This window comes from Apiospora aurea (genome assembly GCF_038362705.1).
Source record: "Apiospora aurea strain CBS 24483 chromosome Unknown utg000009l_segment0_segment0, whole genome shotgun sequence".
Classification (NCBI taxonomy): domain Eukaryota; kingdom Fungi; phylum Ascomycota; class Sordariomycetes; order Amphisphaeriales; family Apiosporaceae; genus Apiospora; species Apiospora aurea.
This window is the reverse complement of record NW_027117396.1, coordinates 1,328,243-1,351,021: the sequence shown is the minus strand read 5'-3', so window position 1 is coordinate 1,351,021 and position 22,779 is coordinate 1,328,243. Positions and strand designations below refer to the sequence as shown.

The 22,779-nt window shown below is 54.6% G+C and overlaps 9 protein-coding genes across 9 annotated transcripts; 3 read left to right on the top strand and 6 right to left on the bottom strand.

The window, feature by feature from the left end:
• Window positions 1-154: 154 nt before the first annotated feature.
• PG986_013527 (cAMP-dependent protein kinase regulatory subunit) lies at window positions 155-1,633 on the bottom strand (the record flags this gene model as incomplete). The annotated part of the gene is made up of 2 exons (XM_066849749.1): window positions 155-871; window positions 941-1,633. 2 exons carry the CDS (start codon window positions 1,631-1,633, stop codon window positions 155-157), a joined length of 1,410 nt encoding a protein of 469 aa, XP_066693892.1.
• Window positions 1,634-4,534: 2,901 nt separating this feature from the next.
• PG986_013526 (Ethanolamine-phosphate cytidylyltransferase) lies at window positions 4,535-6,270 on the bottom strand (the record flags this gene model as incomplete). The annotated part of the gene is made up of 5 exons (XM_066849748.1): window positions 4,535-4,888; window positions 4,950-5,084; window positions 5,116-5,722; window positions 5,798-5,985; window positions 6,259-6,270. The coding sequence occupies 5 exons, from the start codon at window positions 6,268-6,270 to the stop codon at window positions 4,535-4,537; spliced, it is 1,296 nt and encodes a 431-aa protein (XP_066693891.1).
• Window positions 6,271-6,482: 212 nt separating this feature from the next.
• PG986_013525 (Phytanoyl-CoA dioxygenase domain-containing protein 1) lies at window positions 6,483-7,578 on the top strand (the record flags this gene model as incomplete). The annotated part of the gene is made up of 2 exons (XM_066849747.1): window positions 6,483-6,998; window positions 7,078-7,578. 2 exons carry the CDS (start codon window positions 6,483-6,485, stop codon window positions 7,576-7,578), a joined length of 1,017 nt encoding a protein of 338 aa, XP_066693890.1.
• A 1,458-nt stretch (window positions 7,579-9,036) lies between these two features.
• On the bottom strand, window positions 9,037-9,216 carry PG986_013524 (uncharacterized protein; the record flags this gene model as incomplete). Its single annotated transcript, XM_066849746.1, has 1 exon — window positions 9,037-9,216. The coding sequence occupies one exon, from the start codon at window positions 9,214-9,216 to the stop codon at window positions 9,037-9,039; it is 180 nt and encodes a 59-aa protein (XP_066693889.1).
• A 2,423-nt stretch (window positions 9,217-11,639) lies between these two features.
• On the top strand, window positions 11,640-13,070 carry PG986_013523 (solid-state culture specific protein; the record flags this gene model as incomplete). The annotated part of the gene is made up of 1 exon (XM_066849745.1): window positions 11,640-13,070. One exon carries the CDS (start codon window positions 11,640-11,642, stop codon window positions 13,068-13,070), a length of 1,431 nt encoding a protein of 476 aa, XP_066693888.1.
• A 357-nt stretch (window positions 13,071-13,427) lies between these two features.
• PG986_013522 (uncharacterized protein) lies at window positions 13,428-14,375 on the bottom strand (the record flags this gene model as incomplete). The annotated part of the gene is given in 4 exon segments (XM_066849744.1): window positions 13,428-13,655; window positions 13,810-14,077; window positions 14,097-14,250; window positions 14,321-14,375. 4 exon segments carry the CDS (start codon window positions 14,373-14,375, stop codon window positions 13,428-13,430), a joined length of 705 nt encoding a protein of 234 aa, XP_066693887.1.
• A 1,086-nt stretch (window positions 14,376-15,461) lies between these two features.
• PG986_013521 (uncharacterized protein) lies at window positions 15,462-17,443 on the top strand (the record flags this gene model as incomplete). The annotated part of the gene is made up of 5 exons (XM_066849743.1): window positions 15,462-15,752; window positions 15,825-16,404; window positions 16,461-16,746; window positions 16,821-17,068; window positions 17,148-17,443. 5 exons carry the CDS (start codon window positions 15,462-15,464, stop codon window positions 17,441-17,443), a joined length of 1,701 nt encoding a protein of 566 aa, XP_066693886.1.
• A 607-nt stretch (window positions 17,444-18,050) lies between these two features.
• On the bottom strand, window positions 18,051-19,313 carry PG986_013520 (family 5 glycoside hydrolase; the record flags this gene model as incomplete). The annotated part of the gene is made up of 1 exon (XM_066849742.1): window positions 18,051-19,313. One exon carries the CDS (start codon window positions 19,311-19,313, stop codon window positions 18,051-18,053), a length of 1,263 nt encoding a protein of 420 aa, XP_066693885.1.
• A 1,163-nt stretch (window positions 19,314-20,476) lies between these two features.
• On the bottom strand, window positions 20,477-22,319 carry PG986_013519 (g-protein coupled receptor; the record flags this gene model as incomplete). Its single annotated transcript, XM_066849741.1, has 4 exons — window positions 20,477-21,043; window positions 21,116-21,883; window positions 21,944-22,182; window positions 22,241-22,319. The coding sequence occupies 4 exons, from the start codon at window positions 22,317-22,319 to the stop codon at window positions 20,477-20,479; spliced, it is 1,653 nt and encodes a 550-aa protein (XP_066693884.1).
• Between the last annotated feature and the right edge of the window lie 460 nt (window positions 22,320-22,779).

Below are 22,779 nucleotides of genomic sequence, written 5' to 3'. Positions count from 1 at the left end.
ACGCCTTCTCAACCGAGTAATGGTAAAACTGCTACCCATACATGAACATGTGCCGCCAACGGCTTGTTTCTAATCGCCCTCTCGTACCCCTGCTACCGTTAAGCTATGCGCCATTGACCTATTCGAATCCCAATTTGATCAACCCAACCAAGTCCTAATCCCTTGCCGCAGCTTGAAGAGGATCTATGTCCTCCACGCCCGACTTCACTCCTTGGTACTTTGTTCTCCTCATAATGCCCTCGACAGGGCCCAACAGTCTGGCGAAGGCACTCTTGCCCAGTGTGGCCACCTTCACATCTGTGGTACTCACGACACTCGCGGCCCGGGGCGCGTCGTTAAGCAAAGCAAGCTCGCCAAAGTAATCGCCCTTCTTGTAGTGTTTGACATGTTTCCTTTGTCCATTCGTGTCAAGGTAGGCGTCACATTCGCCTTGTTCCAAGAGGTAAAAGGACGTCCCAATATCGCCTTGTTGTATGATCACATGACCCGTAGGGAACTTCAGTGTCTCCAGCGCGTCTGCAATCTTGGAGCGTTCGTAAGGTGTTAAGCTCTTGAGGAGCGGCACCTCCTCAAGGAAGTTTTCGTACATTCTGCGACGCGCGAATGTGGACTCCATTAGAATCCTGCGGAATGTGACGCGATCAAGCGCCCAAAGATTGCAGCCAGACTCTGCTGACGTAACGGTCGCAGCGCGTGGTGCGTTATACATGAGCGCAAGCTCACCGAACGAGCCTCCGGCCGGGATGGTACCGACTTTGTCTCCCATGCCATCAAGGCCCGGCTGCAGAGCACCCAATGAGTTTACGTACACATCAAAGGTGCCCTTCTCGACGACGTAGAAATAATCGCCGGCATCGCCTTGTGTGATGACCTGAAGCAACAATGTTAGCGATCTAATCGAGTCAAAGATCTCCGTTGATCTCTCAACTGATTTACGAACCTTGATGTCCTTGGCAGGAATTGGCTTCTCAACTAGCGCGCCGAGGATTTGTGCACTCTGCTCGTCGTCCAGATGGTTGAAAAGAAAGTTGCCGGAGATGGCTTTCTTCAGACGCTCTAGTTGTTCGGGTGTTTTGGGAAAGGTAGGGGGAGTCCAGTTGTCATTGACGTCCGCCACCGGCTTGAGCGACTCGGCGGATACTGACGTGCGCCTTCCAAAGTTGTACTGGGCAGGATACGAACTTGGGTCCGGAGAGCTCCTCATCGAGTGCGGTGGTCCATCTGTCGGGGCATCACCGCCAAAGAAACCACGCGACTGGCCGCCGTTGCCTGAGTTGGAGAGTGAAAAGGATGGTGATGAGGGAGATGCGACCGTATCGTTCTCGTCCTCCTCGATGATGTTCAGCATTTCGCTGGATGCGGGTGCCCCTAATCCAGTGTCCGTCTTTCCGTTGTTACCACCGAAGGGATTTGAATTGGCCGCAAAGGGGCTACTGAAGGTTGCTCCAGACATCTTCAGAGGCTCAGGGGTATGCCCGTTTTTCGCCTTCTTCGACAAGTGGTGTGTTCGCTCGTCCGCAAGGCGTCGGATGAAGTAATCGGAGCAGAATTGTAGTATGTCGGTGGGTCTGTCTTGCAGCAGACGTTGCTCAAGCGCCTGCAACTCTCTGTGGTAAGCGGCCGTGTCAGGCATGGCGTAGGATGTACGAGGTGCTGTGAAAGGGTGTAGCGCAGGATAGCACAAGGCTCTCAGGGAAAGGGTCGAGTGTGTCTCGCCAAAAGGGGTACACAGTCCCCGCGAAGACAAAAGCTGTGATCAAACGAAACTGAATAGGTGGGAAGGCAGGGAGAACAAATGGATGGTGACCGTAAGAGCGACCGCGACGAGACGCAGACAATTAGAAGATGAAGTGGTGCAGTAGTCGCAACTTGTTGGGTAGAGAGAGGAAGAATAGATTGGTCTAACGGCTCAGTGCCTAGCTGCGTTGCTCGAGGCTGGTGGCTCAAGGCAACTTATTATATGACTGACTTGTAGAGTAGGGAGAAGTAGTGGCTAATTGGAAGTTTGGTTCCAGCTGGGGTATGCCACCTGGTGGACTACCGATTGTGGAGAGTGCAATTGAGTGGGCAGGACGCTAATCGGTGGTGCGTGTGCGCTTCATTTAGAAGCGCAAGGCCAGGCGGAGATTGGGACAGGCACTGGAAACGACTGAGGGTATTCTGGGGAGTGTGTGCGACAACGTCCAAGGGGGGCGTTGTTGGTATTGTCTTGGGATATTAGGATGTGTGTGTGTGTGTGTGTGTTGTTGGGAGGGAGTTGAAGAAGCAGAGTGCAGAAGTGATCCGGGTCAGGTTTGAAGATAGCGAGCTGCACTAGCGACCACCGGCGGAAATGGGGGTGGTGGGAAGGGGAAGGAATCAACGAACAACCGGGACTTGCCAGGAGATTGACGCTGCTAGGGAAGGTGCTTAAAAACGGTCTTTCCAACGTACGTTTCTCGAATTGCTTTTGGAACTGATGAGTGATGTTGAATACCGGCGATCCAATGGCAGGAAGGAGGAAGTGTGAATCAAGCAAAAAGCAGGGGAAGGCTTAAGACACGACAAGTCAGACAGCATGCACAATTGCTTGGGCTCATTGAGTCGAGGTTCGTTGAAGTCGGGCAAAGAGAGAAAGAGAGAGAGAGAGAGAGAGAGAGAGAGATGCGTCACTTACTCCGCAATCCACAGAGTTTGGGCAGGCAACAACTAGCCGATGTTTATTTCGAGAAGGAGGGAGAGACACTGATTCGTGCTCAGCCTGTTCTTACAATGCGTCGGGTTTCTGTTGCAAGTCGCCGGGAAGCAGCTGATTGAGGGGAACGAAGGGGAGGGGTAGAGCACAGAGGCAGAGAGGTCTTGGTATTTCCAAAAAGAATGCCGTAGCGAGGCGCCGGGCGAGGCGACGAGTCGAATATATGTAGGTAGGTATGGAATTATAGACAATCTGATGCCTATCTGGCGAACTGCAGTAGAGAGTAGTTGGATTGCGAGATTTGTCTTTTTTTAGAGATGGGGGGAGGGGGGAAGCCCGTGAAAGAGGTCAGATCAATCAATGGATGGATGACTGTCTTTTACCATTGTTTGTTCTTTGATGCAATGCAATGCGGGTGGCTCGCTCCAGCGCTTCTTCCCAATCAAGCATCCGGCATGTACTCAAGTCTCAACCTGCGCCTTTCTTCTTTGACCGCGGCCTGCACTTTTCTATTCCGTAAGACTGTGAGGTGGCAGGCACAGACGCGATCTCACTACACACACGCACACAGCCTTGTAGATCCCGACCCCAAGAACTGATCAATGATGGCGCCCGGAAGGCATCTGCGAGTGTACAACGTAGCGTGTCGTGAGGGTGGTGGGGTCGAGCCGACTACCTGCTGTATTGACGTATTTCCAGGCCAATCACTCATCCTCCGACCAGCCAGCTCTGCATTCAGGACTCTCTTCCCCTCCTTCAATTGCCGCCTTCCAAAGCTTCGATCCGGACTTCTTGACGCCTTCTAGAACAAATCCACTGCACCCGTCCCGTGCACAGACCAGGCAGCCCTGAGGTCGGCACCAGGTAGTTCTTACTAACAGGAGGACCCCTGGGGCCTTGGGCCCTGGGCCCTGCTCCCTGCTCTGCCCTGGTGGCAACGTTTGTGCATTAACAAAGCAGGCAGGGCAGCCCCTTTTCGAGGCCTGCTACCGCCTGCGCTGCCGCCTGCGCTGCGATGCGCTCTGACGAGCCCGGCTTCGGATTGATTGCCAATGCCAACGCAGCAGCGAGCCCAACACGCCCAATCTCGGTTCGATGCATCTCATTTGTAGTTCACGGCGTCCTCGGCCCCCATGAGCTGGCTATTGGATCTTCTGGTCTGTGATTCTGCGATGACCTGATCTGCATTTACGCTCCCGTGTTGAGCTGCGAAGAGGCCATGGCCCAAGCTCCTTCTGTATGTAGGTAGCACTCGGGAAATGCATTGAGCGCCTGCGAGTCCATGCTTTCGGGCTGGCCTAGCTCCTAGCTGCAAGTTGACGTTTTGTCGCAAAAATCCCTGGAAACTAAAAAGACGCGCCGCTGGAAATCACGGACTTGCCTATGCCTTTGCCTTCGGATTCGCCTTCTTCCAGCTATCAATGCTCTCTACGTTCCAGTCCTTGTGGACAAATGCCGCCTTTTGTAGAACCAGATTGGTCTGTCCAAGTACCACAGAAACCCCTTCGGAGGATGCCATTGTCTAGTTCTTTTTTTAGGACCTATAAAGGTCATGCTATTCCCAATTGACGATGTTTTATTTTGCTACCAAAGGAGCGCGAGTGGGTCCATTCAATCAGATTGTGTAATTTCAGCTTTTGCCATTATTCCAACCGCGGAGATGCCGGTAAAAATTTCTACCGTCAGTTCAGGGGGAGGCCTAGGCAGAAGCCTGGGGTATATTTTTTATTCTATTACTGGTTGAAAGGCTGATCGGTTCTGATCCGGATCCCTACCCGCCATGTGTTCCTGTTGAAGGGTCTTCGTATCCTTGTCGGGGCTTCCGGTTGGTTGCTCCTAAATTGGACCATTGTTCACTTTTTATGACTTCGACATGTTCTCCTCCTTACGGCGCTGCTCCTCCTCCAGTATCTCCCGCTCTCGTGCAGCATCCTCAACGGTGGCCTTCATGCCCTTCTTCCTCTGTCGCTCCTCATACAAGGCGCGACTCTCCATGATGCGCTGAACAATTGTACCAGCATTAACACCTTGGAAAAGATGCTGGGAGATCTCCTGGAAGATGCCCATCTGCTTGGGGGCTTCATAGGGGTCATATGATAACGGCATGAAGGATGTTGGACCGTGGTAAACGGCATCGGGCGTTCCCCATGGGGATGCGGTGAGGTATGCCTTGGTAGGCGAGAAAGGAGCGCCATATATGACCGCATTGACATGCTGAGATCATATGTTAGTTATTCGAATGGACTGTGTCATGTAAGGATTTTGGCAAACATACTCGGCATTGTAAGACACATAAGCTTCGCTCGTAGATGTTCATGATGGGGTAATTGACCCCTTTCCACTGGTTGATGACCTCATCGTCATGGACTCCTGCCACCAAGAACACGGGGCCATAGTCGCCGCCTTTTCCCTTGCGCTCATCGACAGCTTGCTGGTCGTACCACCCCCTCCTTCCGGGCCAGGTTCTCTTCAGCCTCGACGACAAGACGGAGAAACTCGATATGTCCACTAGAAAACAAATCGAAACCACCGTCGACGTACACGACTCTTTGTCCTGGCTGAGGTCCGGCTCCTCTCAGAAACTGACGGAAGGATCCCTTCTCTTCCTCCCCGGCCTCGGCTTTTGCGGCCTGGGAAGCCGACCAGAACCAGACATCGGCGCCCGGGTTCTTGCCAGATGCGTCGGTAGCGTACTGCTGGATCCGCTTCGACATGGCGTCGCCTTCGGTCTTCCTCTCGGATTCGGTCCCATGACCCTCATCGCCGGAAAGGACCTTCTCCAGTGACTTGATGAAATGCGTCCGGGTGCAAAGTAGCATCCGGCCAACCAGGTCGGTGGTGGAGATACTCGGGGTTCTCTTAACGACCTTGAATCGTCCAGCTGCCTTCACAAACCGATAGCAGTCCTCGCCGCTGCTGTCCGACGTGATATCATCGCCGTGGACCACGTATTTGCAACCGAAATGGCTGATGAAGTCCAGCTGCGTGACGTAGGGCGCATGTGAGACAGACTTCGTGACCCAGCGACAGGCGTCAACCGCAGCTAGTCTTTAGAGCGTAGAAACCACAGGTCATCAGCAATGGCTTTCACGCGGGATCGTAAGTCGGAAGATGCTGCCCTACCGTTCCTGCAAAGTCATGACCGTAGGTCCTTTGTTGTCGAGGATGTCTTCATCCGAGTGTACACCAACGTACAGCTCGGTGCCAAGCTGACGGGCTTGCAGCATGGCACCGGCGTGGCCGTGGTGGAAGAAGTCCCAGCAGCCATCAACCCATATGCGGTCGTCCAAGACCTCGGGGGGCTGGGGGTCCTGCGAGGACCTCGTTGGTTGACGCCATACTGCTTGCTGTCCAAGAATACACGTGAGCTCTGGATATTCGTACCCTTCAAAGTCGAGACTGCGTTCGTTCGGTAATTACAATGATCCTACAATGTGACCAAGAAAATGAATGAATATGGAAAGAAACAGGATCCAACGGCTTGGCCGACAATGAAATGAAGCAAGCTGGATTAAGCACATGCAGGGTGGGAGCGCAAACAAATGACACTGTGCCACAGCACGCAGCAGGGGCTATCTGGGCACAGTCTGGTTCATGTCGCATACGTTGTACAGGGGCGTACAGGGGCGTACAGGTACAGGGGCGACAGCAGGTAGGTACCCCTCAGTGGAGAACCGTATTTGACTTGGACAATAACCGCCTGCCGGCCGTCCTGCCCCGCGTCAGCCCAACCCGAAAGTAAGCACGAACATCCCGATAACGTACTGCGCGCGTGTTTCGCCTATTTCCTTAGACATACCCGAGACCAATGCAGGACGATCTCCTCTTCGGCGGCGTTTCGCGCTTTTCCGACAGGCAGCCCCACGAAGCACCCTCGGAGCCTGCCACCATGACAACCACAGCCGAGGACAGCCCCCACGGGCCCTACGGCGGTCTGAAGCCGTCGCAGCTCGAGGCTTTCCACCGCGACGGCTACCTGATCGTCCGGAACGCGCTGCCTCCGACAACCGTCAAGGCGCTGCTCGACGAGACCCACACGTTGCTCGAGGATTTCTCGCTCGCCGACCACCCGATGACCAAGTTCAGCACGGGCGAGCGGTCGGCCCACGTCGGCGACGACTACTTCCTCGACTCGGGCGACAAGGTCCGCTTCTTCTTCGAGGAAGACGCCTTCAGCCCCGAGACGGGCGAGCTCACCAAGCCCAAGGCCCGCGCCATCAACAAGATCGGCCACTACCTCCACGCCCTGTCCCCGCCCTTCGCGGCCCTGCTCGACCCTGTCTACAACCCGGACCTGCTGGGCGCCGGCACCACGGGCGGCTCGGTCGAGGCCGGGCGTAAGGAGTCGCACCCGGCGGCGGCGGCGCGCTCTCTGGGATTCAAGGACCCCCCGCGTACTGCAGAGCATGGTCATCTGCAAGCAGCCCGAGATTGGCGGCGCCGTCCCGCCGCACCAAGACAGCACTTTTCTCTATACGGACCCGCCGAGCGCCGTAGGATTCTGGTACGCTCTTGAGGATGCGACGGTCGAGAACGGCTGCCTGAGTTTCCTGCCCGGCAGCCACCTCTGGGCCCCGGTGAAGCAGCGCTTCGTACGGGACGCCGAGGGCAAGGGGACGACGTTCATGAACAACCAGGGGCCCAAGTTCCCCAACGCGGAGGGGTACGGCGAGCACCTGCAGGGCGGGGCCAAGGAGACGGACGAGTACGTCATGGGCGAGGTCAAGGCCGGTGATTTAGTCCTGATCCACGGCAACCTGCTGCACAAGAGCGAGAAGAACCTAAGCCAGAAGGGCCGTATCATCTACACCTTCCACGTCATAGAGGGCGAGGGCACCAAGTACGACGAGAGAAATTGGCTGCAGCCCCCTGCGGATGGATTTACGAAGCTGTTCAGAGATTGATTGCTTATTGAAGTTTAGCCTGCCTATAGTATCTAGTTGAGCGGAGTATATGAGAGAGCATGAATGACGACCACCCAAGCCAATATACGAACCGTAGCGTGGAGACAAATTCACTGCGAAATGTGAGCCATGGTTCCTTCGACACAGACCATTGCTCAGGTACGTACTTAGCGGGGAGCCTTCATGGGGATATAATTTGCTAAACGTATCGCTGCGCAGCAGCTGGTAGCTGCACAGGTTGTACGCCCAGGTTTGCAGAGTCATAGCTGGCAGCACATGAGCACCTCACTGTTGCTAGATAGTCGCGGTTCCAAGACAAGACTCAACGGTAAGTATTCAAGCATTGGCCGGCCTCAGCACGTGCAGTGGGTGGATAGTGTTGCCCCATTGGCAGCTATGGCGCATCCTTCGCACAGGAACCTGGGGAACTTGTCAATCTGCCACGACCCGTGCAATGATCAAGAAGCGCCATATCGACTCGAGCACCTCAGGAGCCGGTCTTTTTACCAAGAGCCATACAAGTGTGGTTTTCTTGCTATATCACCAATGACGTTGACGTTAAGCCTGTGGCGGGCTGCCAGCAAATACGCCCAGCTTGGATTCCTCGAGATGAACAACTTCAAGTCTGTTCCTATCCGTCGTTTCAGAGATTGGACCGCGGACTTGGTTTGATGCTCTGAAGGTCTCTGTTACCTATCTACCGACCAATTGCATGACGGGAAACGTACTCACACTATCCCTAAACGACTACATGGGGTTTACATATTGTTATACTAGCTTCTTAAAACAGATTCGAGCATGAAATCTTTCATTTCGAACATTGGCTCGTAATGGTAAATATCATCTATATTTATCAGTTTAGTAACGAAAGCCATAAGATATAAGCCACAGATATATCGAAAAAGGGTAACCCTGTAATGAGCGTCCAGTAGTATAAGACGATGGTTCATGGTTGAATGAACAAGCCCACCCACGCCCACCAATATCGAAAGCTGCCGTCCGTTTCCATGAGGTGGTCGGCTCATTGTTGATCTCGTTCGCTAGTTTCGCGAAGAGTCTGTGAGTACTAAGCTAAAACCGAATATGATCCCCTCGCAGCCGGGGGGGAATGTGAGACTCATAATTGGTAACGATGATGCTCGTCAACTCGTAGCCAGTAAGCTCGACCTTGTTCTGAATGGTGGCATGGCGCGCACCCCCATTTTCGATGAACCGACCCTTGTTGGTGACAAACTTGAGTTTACCTAGCTTATGGCCGTACGTAACCTCAAACAATTGAATGAATTTGCCAGCCGGGAGGTCGAGCTCTTTAGGCGCGCCACTGGCAAAGGATCCCTGTCAGATACCTCAGGACTGGCCCTGCTTGGTTTGGATGCTGCCAATATCATCCCAAGCCCGCACAGTCAAAGACGTGAGGGACGGACCACGGCCGTCACTGCGGGGTGGTGATGAAGAGTCTCATGGGGCGTGAGCCGCGTAGAAGATCACGTGGTCAAGGCTCTTCGCGTCAGACACTGTGATGGGCGCCCCCATCATGAATAGCGAGAGCTCGGCGTAGTCAAGGACATTCAGGGTCATACATTTGTCATAACTGGCGTACGCTCTATAATTGCTGGCATCCGAGCCGCCTCCATACATCGTGACAATGCCTCACTTCATCTCGTTACTGAGACCAGGTCTTTCTGGCGTAGGAGATGTAGTCCGTACTGACATCGCTATCCTTGGGGCCCTTCCCGGAACCAAAACGGGAAGCATAGGCTTCCTTTCACGTATTGTAAATCTTGCCTGGTACACCCAGATCCGGGCCTGCCCTGATAGCCTCGTCGAGGGGAAGCTTCTGCGGGGGCAGATGTTGATGAGCAGGAGTTGCCGAAGCCGCTTTCCGTGGCCTGCATAACCTTGGCGAAAAGGCCAATGATGAGTTCTCCGCTGGCCTCCATCCTGAATAGTATTCACTCAAGATACAGTGGTAAAGAGAGTATTGATTCCTTCGTCGAAAGGCAATTGAGAGGAGTTTGATCGTATGGCGAAGGGTGTCTTGAAGCGGCTGGCGATGCAATAGTTCTCTCTGTGAAGAGAATGGACCAATTCCTTTATTACTTGACAGAGACTCTACATATTTTATATAATAAACATTCTCTATCTAGCCTTTCGAAATCCGAATTCTCGCCATTCGAACTTTCACTGTCGGAAACTTACTATTTGAACTTTCGTTACACTTGATCCTCGAAACCCAAGTGGGCGCCGACGTGGTCGTACAAGCTTGCGAGAAGCTTTACAAACATACAATATTGTTGCCCATTTCGCTAGCTAATGCTGAGCAGAAGCCCCGTGACAGAAGGGCTAATGAAAAATGGCGAAGAACCACTACAGAATGGGGCTACTATACAAGACTGCACCCCCCTAGCGCGTAGCTAATAGGTAGATGTATTATCTCTCTTTCTCTCATCTTTCTATTCAACAGTGGGGGTTCGTATTCTACGTCGAGAGGGCTCCAAGTGTGAATACCGAGTAGGCTCCTGGGGAGGTCTTGTTTTCGCAATTGTTTATTGCGGTTTCTCTAGTCCTGGGTATACGAAGAGCAGCCAGGATCACAACTATAAAAACAGAAACGAAGCATCGCTATTTCGAAAAGATCGAGAAGCTTCATTTTGAGTTTGATAATCTGTGCCGAAGGAATGCCATCAGGGTCTTATTCAATCGTACGCTCTGGCTTGCATCTCCAAGACAGGACTACACCCGTTCACACACCCCTTTAGAGATGGCAAAGACGTCAGATGCAGCATTCCACAACTCTCATCAGTACTGGTGCTACATTGTAGTAGTTTGCTATTGGAAATGGGAACTTTTCTACCGTAGTTTACAAGACTAACGGGCTGGGAAATATGATGTACCAGCCCCCTAAATGGAGAAAAGGGGCCCCCCTATTTTGACAATGTGATCACCCCCGCAACCAACACAAACAACCCTGATAGCTTTACTGGCCAAACCGTCCTACCTGAAATATATTAGCAAATGATATAAGCGCTCATAAGAATACGATAGCGCCAATGTGGCATGGGACCCTGCGGCCAAACTATCGAGCCTGGCAGATTTGCTCTGGTGGTGGGTGCAATTCGGGGTAGATGCATATGCAAGTTACCCCTAGCACTGTGAACCAACATGCATATAGACGCACGACGAACAAACTACCAACAAAGTAGCCCCGGCCGCGAATCTGGGGAAATAGTTCGCGAGAGTGGCTCGACCCATTCTGAGCCGGCCAGCTGGGGAACTGAATCCTAACTAGGGAGCCCAGCGGCGCAGGATAGCTGAACCAACACGCGAGATGCACCGGATCACTTGGTGCCAATACTGAAATGTGATAAGGATCCTGTTGCCTTGCGCTTTGCATATGGCAAGATAGAGAAGCGCCTGAGCTGCCTGCCTGCCTACAGTCCCTTGTCTTGTAGATCCTCCGCAAACCTGGTCCCCTAGACGTCTTGCCGCATTGGGCAAATAACATATAACAGACCCCGGCGCACGCGGTCCAATCATGGGCCGGCCCCACGTCGGAGCCAAGGCCCCCTCTTGTACGAGGGCAACAGTTTGCGAACGGCAGGGTTCGGACCGCGCTGCCGGGGAAACACAGACCGGTGGACGGCTAGGGAGGATTCGCCGTCCTCGGATTTCGGGAACCAGGCACCAAAGCAGTAGTGGCGACGAATCTTGACTTTGAGGTGAGCAGGAGAGAGAGACCCTGGGAATGAATGTCAACTTTGAGCCTCACCGACATGTCGTCGTTAGCTGACGTGATGTAAGCGAGCCCGGGGTCATGTGAACAGAGAAATCTACGTTCTGTCATGTCAGCGCCAAACGGGATGACTGCGAAAGAATCGTTGCGGCACAGATTCTCAAGAAAGATCTAGTTGATCTCCGGGACGATCCTTTTGAGAGACGCAAGGGAGAGAAAAAGAGACCTGGTCAATTAAAATGCGACGAAATTGCTTGTAATAGAACTTCAATTTCCAATCCACCTTCACACCTTCTCGGTCCCACGTGGCACGAAGCGTTACGTCACCATGATCATTCCCAAGTTACCCGGCGTGCATTTAGACACGACACTGGCGGACCTGTACCGCGAGAACGGCATACGTGGCGCCTTCGTCGTGACCATGTACTGCGTCTTCGGCCACCTGGACCTCCACGCGAACTTCCCGCGGGAGCTCACCTGGCCCGAGGACGAGGAGCCGGTGCCGTTCTCGGACGACCCGGCGGAGCAGGACCGTCTGAGGAAGGTCATTTTGGGACTCAAGCCGCTACGGCGGGCCTGGGGGCTCGGCAACATGGAGGTGCTCTTCTTCGGGCCCGACATCACGGCCAAGGGCATGAAGACCGCGCTCTCGCAGCTGCACCCGAGCCAGCGGCACATACCCCGGCTCGTGGATCTAGACAAAGGCCCTGTGTCTGAGCAGCTTCGAGGCATGACAGCTAAGACTGCGATAGGAGAGGCTCACGGCACTGAAAATCAGAACAAGAAGCTGCTATTCTGGAGGCCGCAGGGCTGGATGAAGGAGCACGACTGTCTTATCGACCCACAGGAGGCCTACGACATCAACTCCAAGAAGTACCTCGTGACTTCCGGTATGCGCACGCCACCCTCTATCATCGTGGACCTGCAGACGACAGACCTTTCCTCGGCCTCGTCATCATCCCTCTTCCACGCCCGGCCCGTCCCCTACGTCGTCAAGCTCTGCCGCGCCGGCTGCGGCTTCGGTACCTACCTAGTGCGTAACGAAGCCGAGCGCGCATCGACGATGGCCGCGCTGACGGCGTACCAGCGCCGCGGCGTCGGCGAGGTGCTCGTGTCAGACTACGTGGACCTAGCCGAGGACCTCGCAGTGCACTTCCTAGTAGGCGCGCCGGGGACGGCGCACGACCGCGAGGACCCGCTGATCCTGGGCGTGACGACCCAGACGCTGACGCCGGGCGGCAAGTGGGTGGGCGGGTACATCGACTACAGCGCGCAGGCGCGGCTGGGGGGACTACGTGCGTTCGACGCTGCGGGACACGACGCGGAAGCTGCCCGCGTCCTTCGTGGGCTGGGCGGGCATCGACATCGTCGTCGACAAGCGCGGCGGCGGCGGCGGCCAGCAGTTCGTCGTGGACCTCAACGCGCGCTTCACCGGGTCCATGCCCATCTGCTTTATGGCGGGCCACTTCTGGGAGCGTCGCGGGCTGCCGCTGGCCCAGTTCGCCGCGTTCGAGTACCAGGGGCGCACGCGGACGAGATCTATGAGCGGCTGTACACCCTGGTCCAGAGTGGGCGTGTTGTCGTTACCGCCACTGCGACCATAGATGAGAGCCAAGATGGTGGTGACAACGACGGCTCGCACATGGCGGATATCGTGTGGGGCGGCCAGGACCAGGGCGACCTGGCACGAGTCGAAAAGGAGATTCGGGACCAACTTGGAGAAAAGCCACGGGTGCAACTCCCCGAGGTTGCCGAGTAGATAGATAGAAAAGGGTCTAATGCATATCTTGTACGGGCAAGCAAGGCAAGCAGGCAAAGTGCAGGTGATGGGGGCCAAGGATGTAACGCTCGCTGCCGTGTATATTTTAGACGATTGGGTATTGGTAGCAAGACTTCACACTCATCAAATCACATAGCCGCGGCAATACAAGGACGAGCGATCACTGAACTCTCTTTGATTACCGACCCGCTATCATGATCCCCTCGCCTATGTACTGCTTCCCGTGTATCACACGCGCGCCGGTACAGGGAATTTGGCATCCCGAGGTGCAGAGGGCTGTTTTTGGAAAGTTCCCAAATGTGGTTTGGCTAGCCAACCAGGGCCGGCCGTAGATCCTCATTGGGCCAGGCCGGCAGCCTTCCGCATGCGGTCGCGCTTAGCTCGCGAGCGGGCAACGTGGACCTGCTCGTCGAAGACGGCAGTGATGCTGGGGTGGTTAGACACTGCGATCGCCCACTTGTGGAAGTTGGGCGCCTTGTCCTCGATCTGGCGGTTCAGACTGGTGGGATAGACCCCGTGCTTGGACAGCGTGACGGCCCGAATGACAAATGGGCCGGTGATGACCTGTTCATCGAACATTAGCAACAGCAACAACGACAGCAAACAACAGAAGCCAGTCCAGGGTACAGAGTCGGAGTAAATCGACGGGGGAACTCGACTTAAGGTATGTACGTAAGACCGGGGTCCCTGTCCACCCCTGTGCTTGGGTTTCACTCACCTCGGCAAGGGTAAGCCGCTGGCTCTTCCCGAAGAAGGGGGCGGCGTCCCCCAATAGCGGTTCGACCTCCCGAAGCAAACCCTGCACAGCCTCTTCGACCACCTGCTCCTCATCGGCTGCAGTGGGGGACTCGAAGAGCCTGAACAGGGTGGTATGGAACTTGCTCCAGTACGCATCGGTGAAGAAGGACATGCTGGCGCGGCGGAGGGCCCCCTCGGCGGTCGTGGGGGGGTGGGCACAGGTGCGAAGGATACACGTCCACGAGGAACTGGCAGACGATGGCCGACTCGATGATGATCTTGTCGTTCCATATCAAGACGGGCACCAGCGCGCGAGGGTTGATCTTCAAGAAGTCCGGGGGCCGCGGCCCATCGACGTTGATGATTCTCTCCTCGAAGGGGACCCTCAACTCGGCCAGTACGACGTCAGCGCGGTTGGCCCCTGTTCAACAGGGTCAGGCTGCTACGATGCGGAACGGGGAGCGGGAGTGGTGCAGTGGGCGGCGACGTACATGTGCACGTGTGGTTGGTATACAGAATTATCTTATCGGTCCTGGGTGAACCCATTTTGATCTGGTGTTGTTGCGTTATTGGCCTTGAGTCGTTGCCTTGTCTGCCTTGTGTGGGTTCTTGAGAAGTTTTGGGGGCCGGATGGAGCAATCAATACAAATCGTGATGGTGTCCTGGTTTCTGCAGGTTGGGCATGCAAGGTGTTGGTTTAAGTATCCTCGCTCAGCTACGGTCATGGGCGGAACCGCCATCATAGATGAGTCAGCTTGGCCTAGATGTTGGAGATGTTGCATGAGGATACGAGACTCCAAATATGCATCAAGTCAGTACATACCTACAATGTAGGCATGCAATGCACTTATCCAACCCCCTGTCCTTCCTTCCTCGCATCATCATACTGTACCTGATCGAGGCGATGTGAACCAAACCAATGCAGCTTAGTAGATCAATGTATATATAGGTCAAAGGTGGTTTACTATTTTGGTAATATCTGCAGTGCAGGCATACATGTATCACCGCATTTGCGTTACACCGATACATAGTCCTGTCGTGTCGTATCGTGTCCCAACCGCCTGGGGACGACGTATCTGAGCCAGACCCCAGGCCGCGCCGCTCAGTTGCATGCAATGTATGCCTATCATATACAAACCCGCCGAAAGGGGACATGGCGGTGTACAGAGAAACATGCTCATATCCATTGAGGGATCCCCAACCCGGACTATACGTATCACTTTTCAACGTGGTTGTACTCCTCACTGGGGGGGCGTCCATCGTCGGTCAAGCATGAATCCAATGCTTTGACTTTGCCCCCTCGTTGCGCACCTTCCCTTAGCAGAATAGACTCCACCGTGACTTGCTTGACCAGAAACCTCGCCTCGTCCATCGCGTCCTTTTGTTTGGTGCGACATTGGACATGGGCGGGCCTAGGACGACAAGGACGACAAGGAGACGGAAGGATTGGGCAATGTCCAATATGTCACCCACCTTCAATATTAGTCATAAAGGGGACAGCAACCATCTCTCCCCCTGTGTCCCAGAAGTCCTGATAAATGCGGGAAACGGGGCATCGGCTAGCTTCAGTTCTTCTGCTTCGAGCCTTTCGTTATTCGTTCCGCAAAGCTTCAATAGGACCTCATCAACAACATGGACAAAAAGACATCCAAAGACGATTTGTTTCCCGCTGTAACAGAGAAGTCGAACCCGCAACCGAGCGACAATGAACACCCAGGAGCTACCACCGACGAGGAGGCCCAGTCGATGCCCTCCGGCCAAGATGGCTCGCCTCCGCTTCTCCAGATGAGAGTATCCAAGACGAAGGGAGTGGGCGTCATCACTACCCTCGCCGGTATCAACTTCCTAAACACAATGGGCTCGGGAATCCTGATCGCGGCACTTCCGCGTATCGCCAAGGACGTCAGCTTGCCCACTGGTCTGGTAAGCAGAGACTCAAGCCTGGCCCTTTCTTGTGGTGTGTCTCTGCAGACTTGAGCACGCCACTTCTTGCAGTGTCACACACTCCCCCCTGGGACAAGGGAACGCAATATTGACACCGAGCTCTGCCAGATGCTTTGGCCCGCAGCCGTCTACGCCCTCGCGGCGGGATGTCTCCTGCACGTCTTCGGTTCCTTCGCCGACATCCTGGGACCCAAGCGCGTCTGGGTCGTGGGCAGCTTCCTGTTCGTCGTCTTCACCGTCGCCCTCGGCTTCTCCGTCACGGGTATCCAAGTCATCATGTTCCGGACCTGCTTGGGCATCGCCATGGCCATGTGCCTGCCCACGAGCGTCAGCCTCATCACCAATACCTTCCCCAAGGGCCACTGGCGCAACACGGCGTTCGCCATGAGCGGCATGGCCCAGCCCCTGGGCTACGCGCTGGGCCTCGTGCTCGGTGGCATCTTCACCGACACCATCGGCTGGCGCTGGGCATACTGGATCATGGCCACGGTGAACTTCGTCATCTCCGTCATTTCGGTTTGGTCCCTCCCAGACGTCCGGCATCCGTCTAAGAAGACGTGGGCGCGTCGCCTCCGTGAAGATGTCGATTGGATAGGGGTACTTATCCTTAGCGTTGCTTTGGCCTTATTGAGTAAGTGGGCTCTGTGAAACGAAAAGAAAAATCCCCTTAAGCTCTTTCCGAGCCAGTATCTCCGTACAGGACCAAGGTTAACCGGAAACCTGCAGTGTATGTGCTTGCCATGATCACATCGGAGTGGCGCAACGTGAAGAAACCCGCTCAAATAGTCCTCCTCGTCGTGTCGATCCTGCTTCTTGTAGCTTTCCCCCTATGGATGCGTCGCCAAGTTCAGGTGGGAAAGCCTGCACTTATACCCAACCGGCTGTGGCGTAAGGCCTCTTTCACATCGGCTTGCCTGTGTGTCTTCTTCTGCTGGTCTTCGCTGAACGGCATCGAATATTTCACCACCTTGTAGTATGTCCCGCTGCCCCTGGACTATGCATGCTTCGAGCCGTGAATGTATCTGCTGACACAACACCACACGCTAGCTTCCAAGAAGTCCAGGGCTTATCGGCTCTCCAGTCCTCTATCCGATATTTCTCCCAGATCGTCATGGGTACATCTGTCAACATCGTCCTGGTCTACATCATCTCGCGGGTCAAGGTTATAACACTTGTGGCTGTCTCCACTTGCATCACTCTCATTTCACCGGCTCTCATGGCCACCGCGGATGAACTCGAGAACTATTGGCTCAGACCCTTTTGGGCATTGTTCCTCTGCCCCGTCAACCCCTGGGGTAAGAGCCTCACTCATTACAGCGAAAGAAAACATGATAAAACGAATAAAGATGAACCTCAACTAACTATTGTTTGTAGTCCTTTTCAGCGTTTCGAATCTACTCATATCCGACGCTTTCCCAGCCGAGATCCAATCGCTTGCCGGTGGCGTCTTCAACGAAGTCGCGCAGTTCGGTAACGCTGTTGGCCTTGCCGTAACTGCTGCAATTGCAGCATCGGTCACGGACCACTCCAATGCCGAGGGAAAGACGGCGACGATGGACGGCTACCGCGCCGCGTTCTGGACCATCTTCGCCAGCTCCGCGACAGTGTTGATTATAAGTATCGTAGGGATGAGGAGGGTTGGCACTATTGGAAAGACCGAGAAGGATTGATAGGTCCAGGCAGTATAGTGTGTCACGGGTAATTATAGACATGTACGTCGAGGGGAGTCGGGTGGCTATTGACATGATAGCGGTGCTGGGTTTAGAATTGTGCCACTAATTTCTCACTCTCGTTCGAGGCACCCCTTTCTTTTTCTGCGCCTATGCAGGCGTCGTATATCGTATCTTGATGAAGAATCTTGGCGCAGCACATCTATAGTACCAATACGATGCTGGTGTGTCACACACTGCTCGTAGACAAAGGCGTATATAGGCTGCATTGTAACGTCTGTCAATCTCGAAGGGTCACATTCGTTCCCTCTCGGGTTATGATATCGATGAAGAGGCAGCATCCTTGTGAGTAACGCTGAGTAGATTGAAAAAAAAGAAGAAAAAAAAATCTAAAGCTCTTTTGGTGCCGTAGTCTTCTCTTGTAGTGCCTTTCTTTTGCCAGCCATAACCGATGAATGCCACATCTCTATGTAAACACACATAGGTATGCAATACCCCCTGCCCATGTACAATGCAATCCCAGCAAAAAAATACAAATACAGACAGACAAGACAACAATCATAGCATGAGATCATCCATCTCGCTCCGGGCCGGCCCGGAGACAACCCTACAGCTCAGTAGGCGGGTCATCCCTTTTGCTGCCGCCAGCAATGAGCTCCGTCATATCTCTCATTCGGTAGTCCAGGACTGGCGTGACCCAGTCATCCTCCACCAACGAGTAGCTCTCCTTTTCGTTATCGTGGGGTTTCCGCGGGTTGATGGCCCAATAGGCAAAATCCGCGTCGAGAAACTTAAGAAAACGCAGCAGGTTGTTCCAATAGTTGGCGTCGCCGAGCCCCGGGTGCTGCGGTGCCCCGAACTCCCCTATCCACACCGGTGCCGTGTTGTCTTCGACCAAGTACGCCCAGTTGCGCCGCATCGCTTGGATGAACGACTCGTAGCTCCGCTTGGAATAGCGCCCCTCCGAGCTGCCCCAGCCGGACCAGGCGTACACATGCGCCGTGTAGACAAGTCTATTCTTCACGTCCAGCTTCACCGGCCGGGTGGCGGCTCCATGTATGTCGTTGTTGGACTCGGTCCCTCCCACCACGATGAGCCAGTCATCGTTCATCTTTAGCAGCCGGTTGCCGCACTTCTCGGCGGCCGTCGCCCAGCGATCCCAGGTCATGGTGCCCCAAACGCCACGCACCTCGTTCCGCAGATCGGCGCCGATGACGCGGGGGTTGCCCAAGAACAGGCGCATGACCGTCTCCCAGTGTTGGATCCAGTCCTCCTCGGACTGGGAGACGCTGCACAGCGGGCCGAGGTGGTCGTTGGCCCAGCCGGCGTCACAGGGATCGGCGCCGCAGCACCATGTGGCGGATGTGATGTGGTTGTTGATGATGACGGCGATGCCCTCGTCGGTCAATGCGTTGACGCAGGCCTGAAAGATCTCGAGGGCGCGCAAGCCGACGAGATCGGGATTCGCGGTCAGGAGGTGGGGGAGGATGTGGGGGTTGAGCATGACCATCTCGTCCGAGTAGGGCATACGCACGCTGTTGAAGCCGAGGTTGCGGATGGTCTGGGCGATGACGGAGCGGTGCTGGACGTCGAGGCCGCCGGGGATGTAGAGCTCGTCGCTGGCGCCATACCAATTGACCGAGGACAGCTTGAAGCGGCGGCCGGCGGTGTCGACAATGTCGCGGCCCCTGGTGGAGAGGGGCAGGGAGTAGGTGGCGATGCTGGTTTCGGGGATCGGTGGCGGCAGCGGTCGTTCACTGAACAGCCTGGCGTCGGCATCTGGCGTCCAGGGCTGGCCGAGGGTGGCATCGGCCTTAAAGAGGTAGTGGAAGTATCCTCCCAGCAGCAGCAGGCTCACAAGAATCAACATCATGACGGTGCGCCGAGTCTACGCAGGCCTCATCATTGGCCGATTGCTGAGGGGAGGGTAAGCAAAAGGAGGAAAAGAGTCGAAAAACAGTATTATTGGATTGATACTTGGTGATGGGAAAAGAAGATGGGAAAATGGGATTGACGTCAATTGATAGCGATCGACCCTAACCAAACCCTCGGCCAATTGTAGCAGTAGAGGAGAAAAAGAGTTGCGCTACGCAGCGAGCAAACGAGGTTCCACGAGCTGACGTGAGTAAGGGATTGAATGAAAAGAAAGCTTCCGGATGGGTTGATGGGATTGCTGCTGACACGGGTGACTGACTCTTCCTGACTCTTCCTGACTCTCTCTCTCTCTCTCTCTCTCTCTCTCTCTCTCTCTCTCTCTCTCTTCACACACACACTTTCTCTCACTCCCACTCTCGCTCTCGCGCTCTCTTCCATGTCGCTCCTGTGACAGAGTTCCAAGGTTGAGGGGAGAAGGGAAAGCTATGGGCGTCTGGGCGTCTGGGGGCAGCGGGCGTGGGGGCCAAGGCCGGCTGACTACATGTACCTACTGGCAAGCCTGGTAAGGCTAATATAATAAGGCAGGGTTCAATTCAATTCAATCGACTGCCATCAAATCAATCGCACTCAACCCGTCACTAACTACTTATCTTGTTTACATCGACTGTCGTACATCATATTGTGGCTCTATCCTTTTTTTTCTTGTGAACATCTCCATGTGAACAACGTCGAACGCGATGTCCCACGTCATCCCTTCAGATTCCCCCTTTTAAACCCGTGCCCTTGTCCCTTTTGCCCTAAAATATCAAACCGGCGCCCTGCCTCCTCTATTCGAGGCCATCTCTCAGTCAAACCCTCAACTGGAATTGCACCTCGTTTATATGAGCATGGCTAGCACTCCTGGATATCATTCGTTCCTCCCTATACGCTATGCTGACATTTAATGAAATCTTTTGTACCTGGCCATGCATGGCCCCGGTATACACAATTGGGCGGGATCGTGTATGTGCCTGGTCATATTAAAAAAAAAAACCCTTTTTCTTTTTCTTTTCGGACATCGAAACTTGAATTGCATGCATGCGAGTATACCATTCTCGTGTGTTTTTTTAGCATGTTATTGTATTATATTGAACCACGAGAGTTGACCTGCCTCGGGCTTCATATCCTGTTCATCCCGAGGGGATCGACATAGCCGTCCGGGACTTGCCCCTTGCCCGAGGCCTGCCGTGACGGCGAACGGAGTGGGAAGCTCTGTTGATGTTGTTGGTATGGCGATTCCGCTTCCCAAGTGGCCGATGTTGGCGTTGCTGCTGCTGCTTGCGGCACCGGCGGGAAATTGTGTTGTTGTTGGTATGGCGACCCCGCCTCCCCCCATCCGCCCTGGGCCGCTTGCTGCGGCGGCCTAGGAGAGGAGAAGGATCGCGAATGTGGTTGGTATCGTGTGGCAGTGGCGCCGGGCCCGAAATAGTCGGGTGTATGGCGTCTATTCTGCGGGCTCATAGGCGACATCGCAGGGCTAATCGGCGTTAGTCCAGCTTCCGCGTCTTTTCCGGAGTCATGAGACAACATTTCATAGCTACGAGGATCGCTCTTCAAATCAATACGCGCATCCATGGAGACAAACTCCTTCTTCGCCCGCGTTCCTCCCGTCATGCCAAACGTCTCGAGCCAGCCGGTCACCATAGACCAGCGCCCAAGGAGGAACAGAAGCCAAATGCCGTTCATCTGCCGCCAATGTCAGTCGCTATCTCTCTCCAGTTGGAACCGCAGTGGATGGATGGGGGGTTGGTAACTCACAGCAAGGAGAATAAGAACAGCCACGACGGTCGGAAGTGGAACGACCAGGTTCTTGGCCGATGGGAGACATGCGGCCTTGTCTCCCTTTGTCTGAAACAAGCATTCAACCCAGGCCTGAGCCCTGGTGCCTGTCTTGGCTGCCTGGACTACGTTGTCCTGGAAAACGAAGATGACGGCGAAGAAGATAACATCGCAGATAATGATCAGCACAATGACGATACCACGCCACTGTAGCTGAATGACACGCCTGACTCGGCGGTACGCTTGCTTTGGGGTCATGGTACGGATACTGGCCGTATATGACGGCATTCCAGAGCCCTCGGTGGTGGCGCTGCTGTCTGCCAACGACGCCAGGTAAACCTTGATGCAGTACCCAAAGGTCGCGAACTGGATGATGACGGTGAGACCGGCAAAGACCAGGAGCGGGATCCAGAAATCAGCCAAGCTGTTCTGGTGGTTGATATGGCACGTCTGCCCGAATCGGAACGACACTCCGCTCACCATCAAGGCGATAATCAGACCGACGATGGGGATGCCCCAGCCTAACACTTGAGACAACCACATGAAGCTCCGTCCGACCACTGTCTGCCAGCAGATCTGAAGATGCAGGGACAGAGATCGCAGGAAAACCCACATGACCCCGGCCCAGCCACCCCCGATCAAGAAAGCCCCGGAGGCTGCGCACATACTGCTCGAGTCCATGCCATGAGGCGTGATTTCATTGAAGCACTGCTCGGGTTTGCCTGCGAGCGGAATGATGAAGCCAAGCTATAAACCATTAGAAAAGGATTCCCTGCCACGCCGCCTCCGGGGGCGGAAGTAACTCACGTTCATGAACATCACAGCACAGGTGAGACTGATACTAAGGTAATGGCGGTGCGTTTTCTCAACTGGGAGAAAAGCCCATGACGCTAGCAAGAAGACGCAGCAGACCACACCCACCACGTTGATCCAGTTGGCCACCTGGCTGGACGAATTGAAGCTGTCGGGATATGCCCAGTCCGTCATGGGGCACGGTAAGCAGCATGTCAAACCACCAAGCGTTTGACATAACCGTCCGTCCACAACTGCAAAATTTTAGCCTTGCGCGCGAAGCACCAGATTTCGACAAGACTTTTTACTCACAACCACCAGCAGACGGGAACTTCAGTTCGTTCAAGAAAGGCGGCGGGCAGGGGAAGTCGGATATGTTGAACGACGCCATCGTGTCGTCTGACCTTAGGGTCTGCACCCTGTCCTCGCTGTCCTCCTAGCTAAGTTGTGCCTCGTTGTAGTTCGGTTGAATATGTGTACATGTATATAGACAGGGCGGAGAACGTTCCCTGCGGTCTCGCAATGTCGCGGGGCGCAAGAAGCTCGTCACCGCTATACTGTCGGACACGGTGGGGGCGCAGTAAGTAACCAGAGGTCGGAGTTGCGGTTGGGTTAGTGTTGGTGTTGAACTAGTGGGCTTGCGCCGTAGGGTCTCCGTCCAAACATATACACCCACGCGGCGGTAGAACAGGATATACAACGAATCGAGTAAGGGCCAGCGGCATGAAAGAAAAAGCGGCAGGCGGCGAATTAGACGCAGGGAGCCCGCGACAGTGGGAACCGTGACCGATGAGAAACAAGGAGGGTGGTCGGTCAGTTAGTATTCATGGCTGAAAAGCCTGCTGCTGATG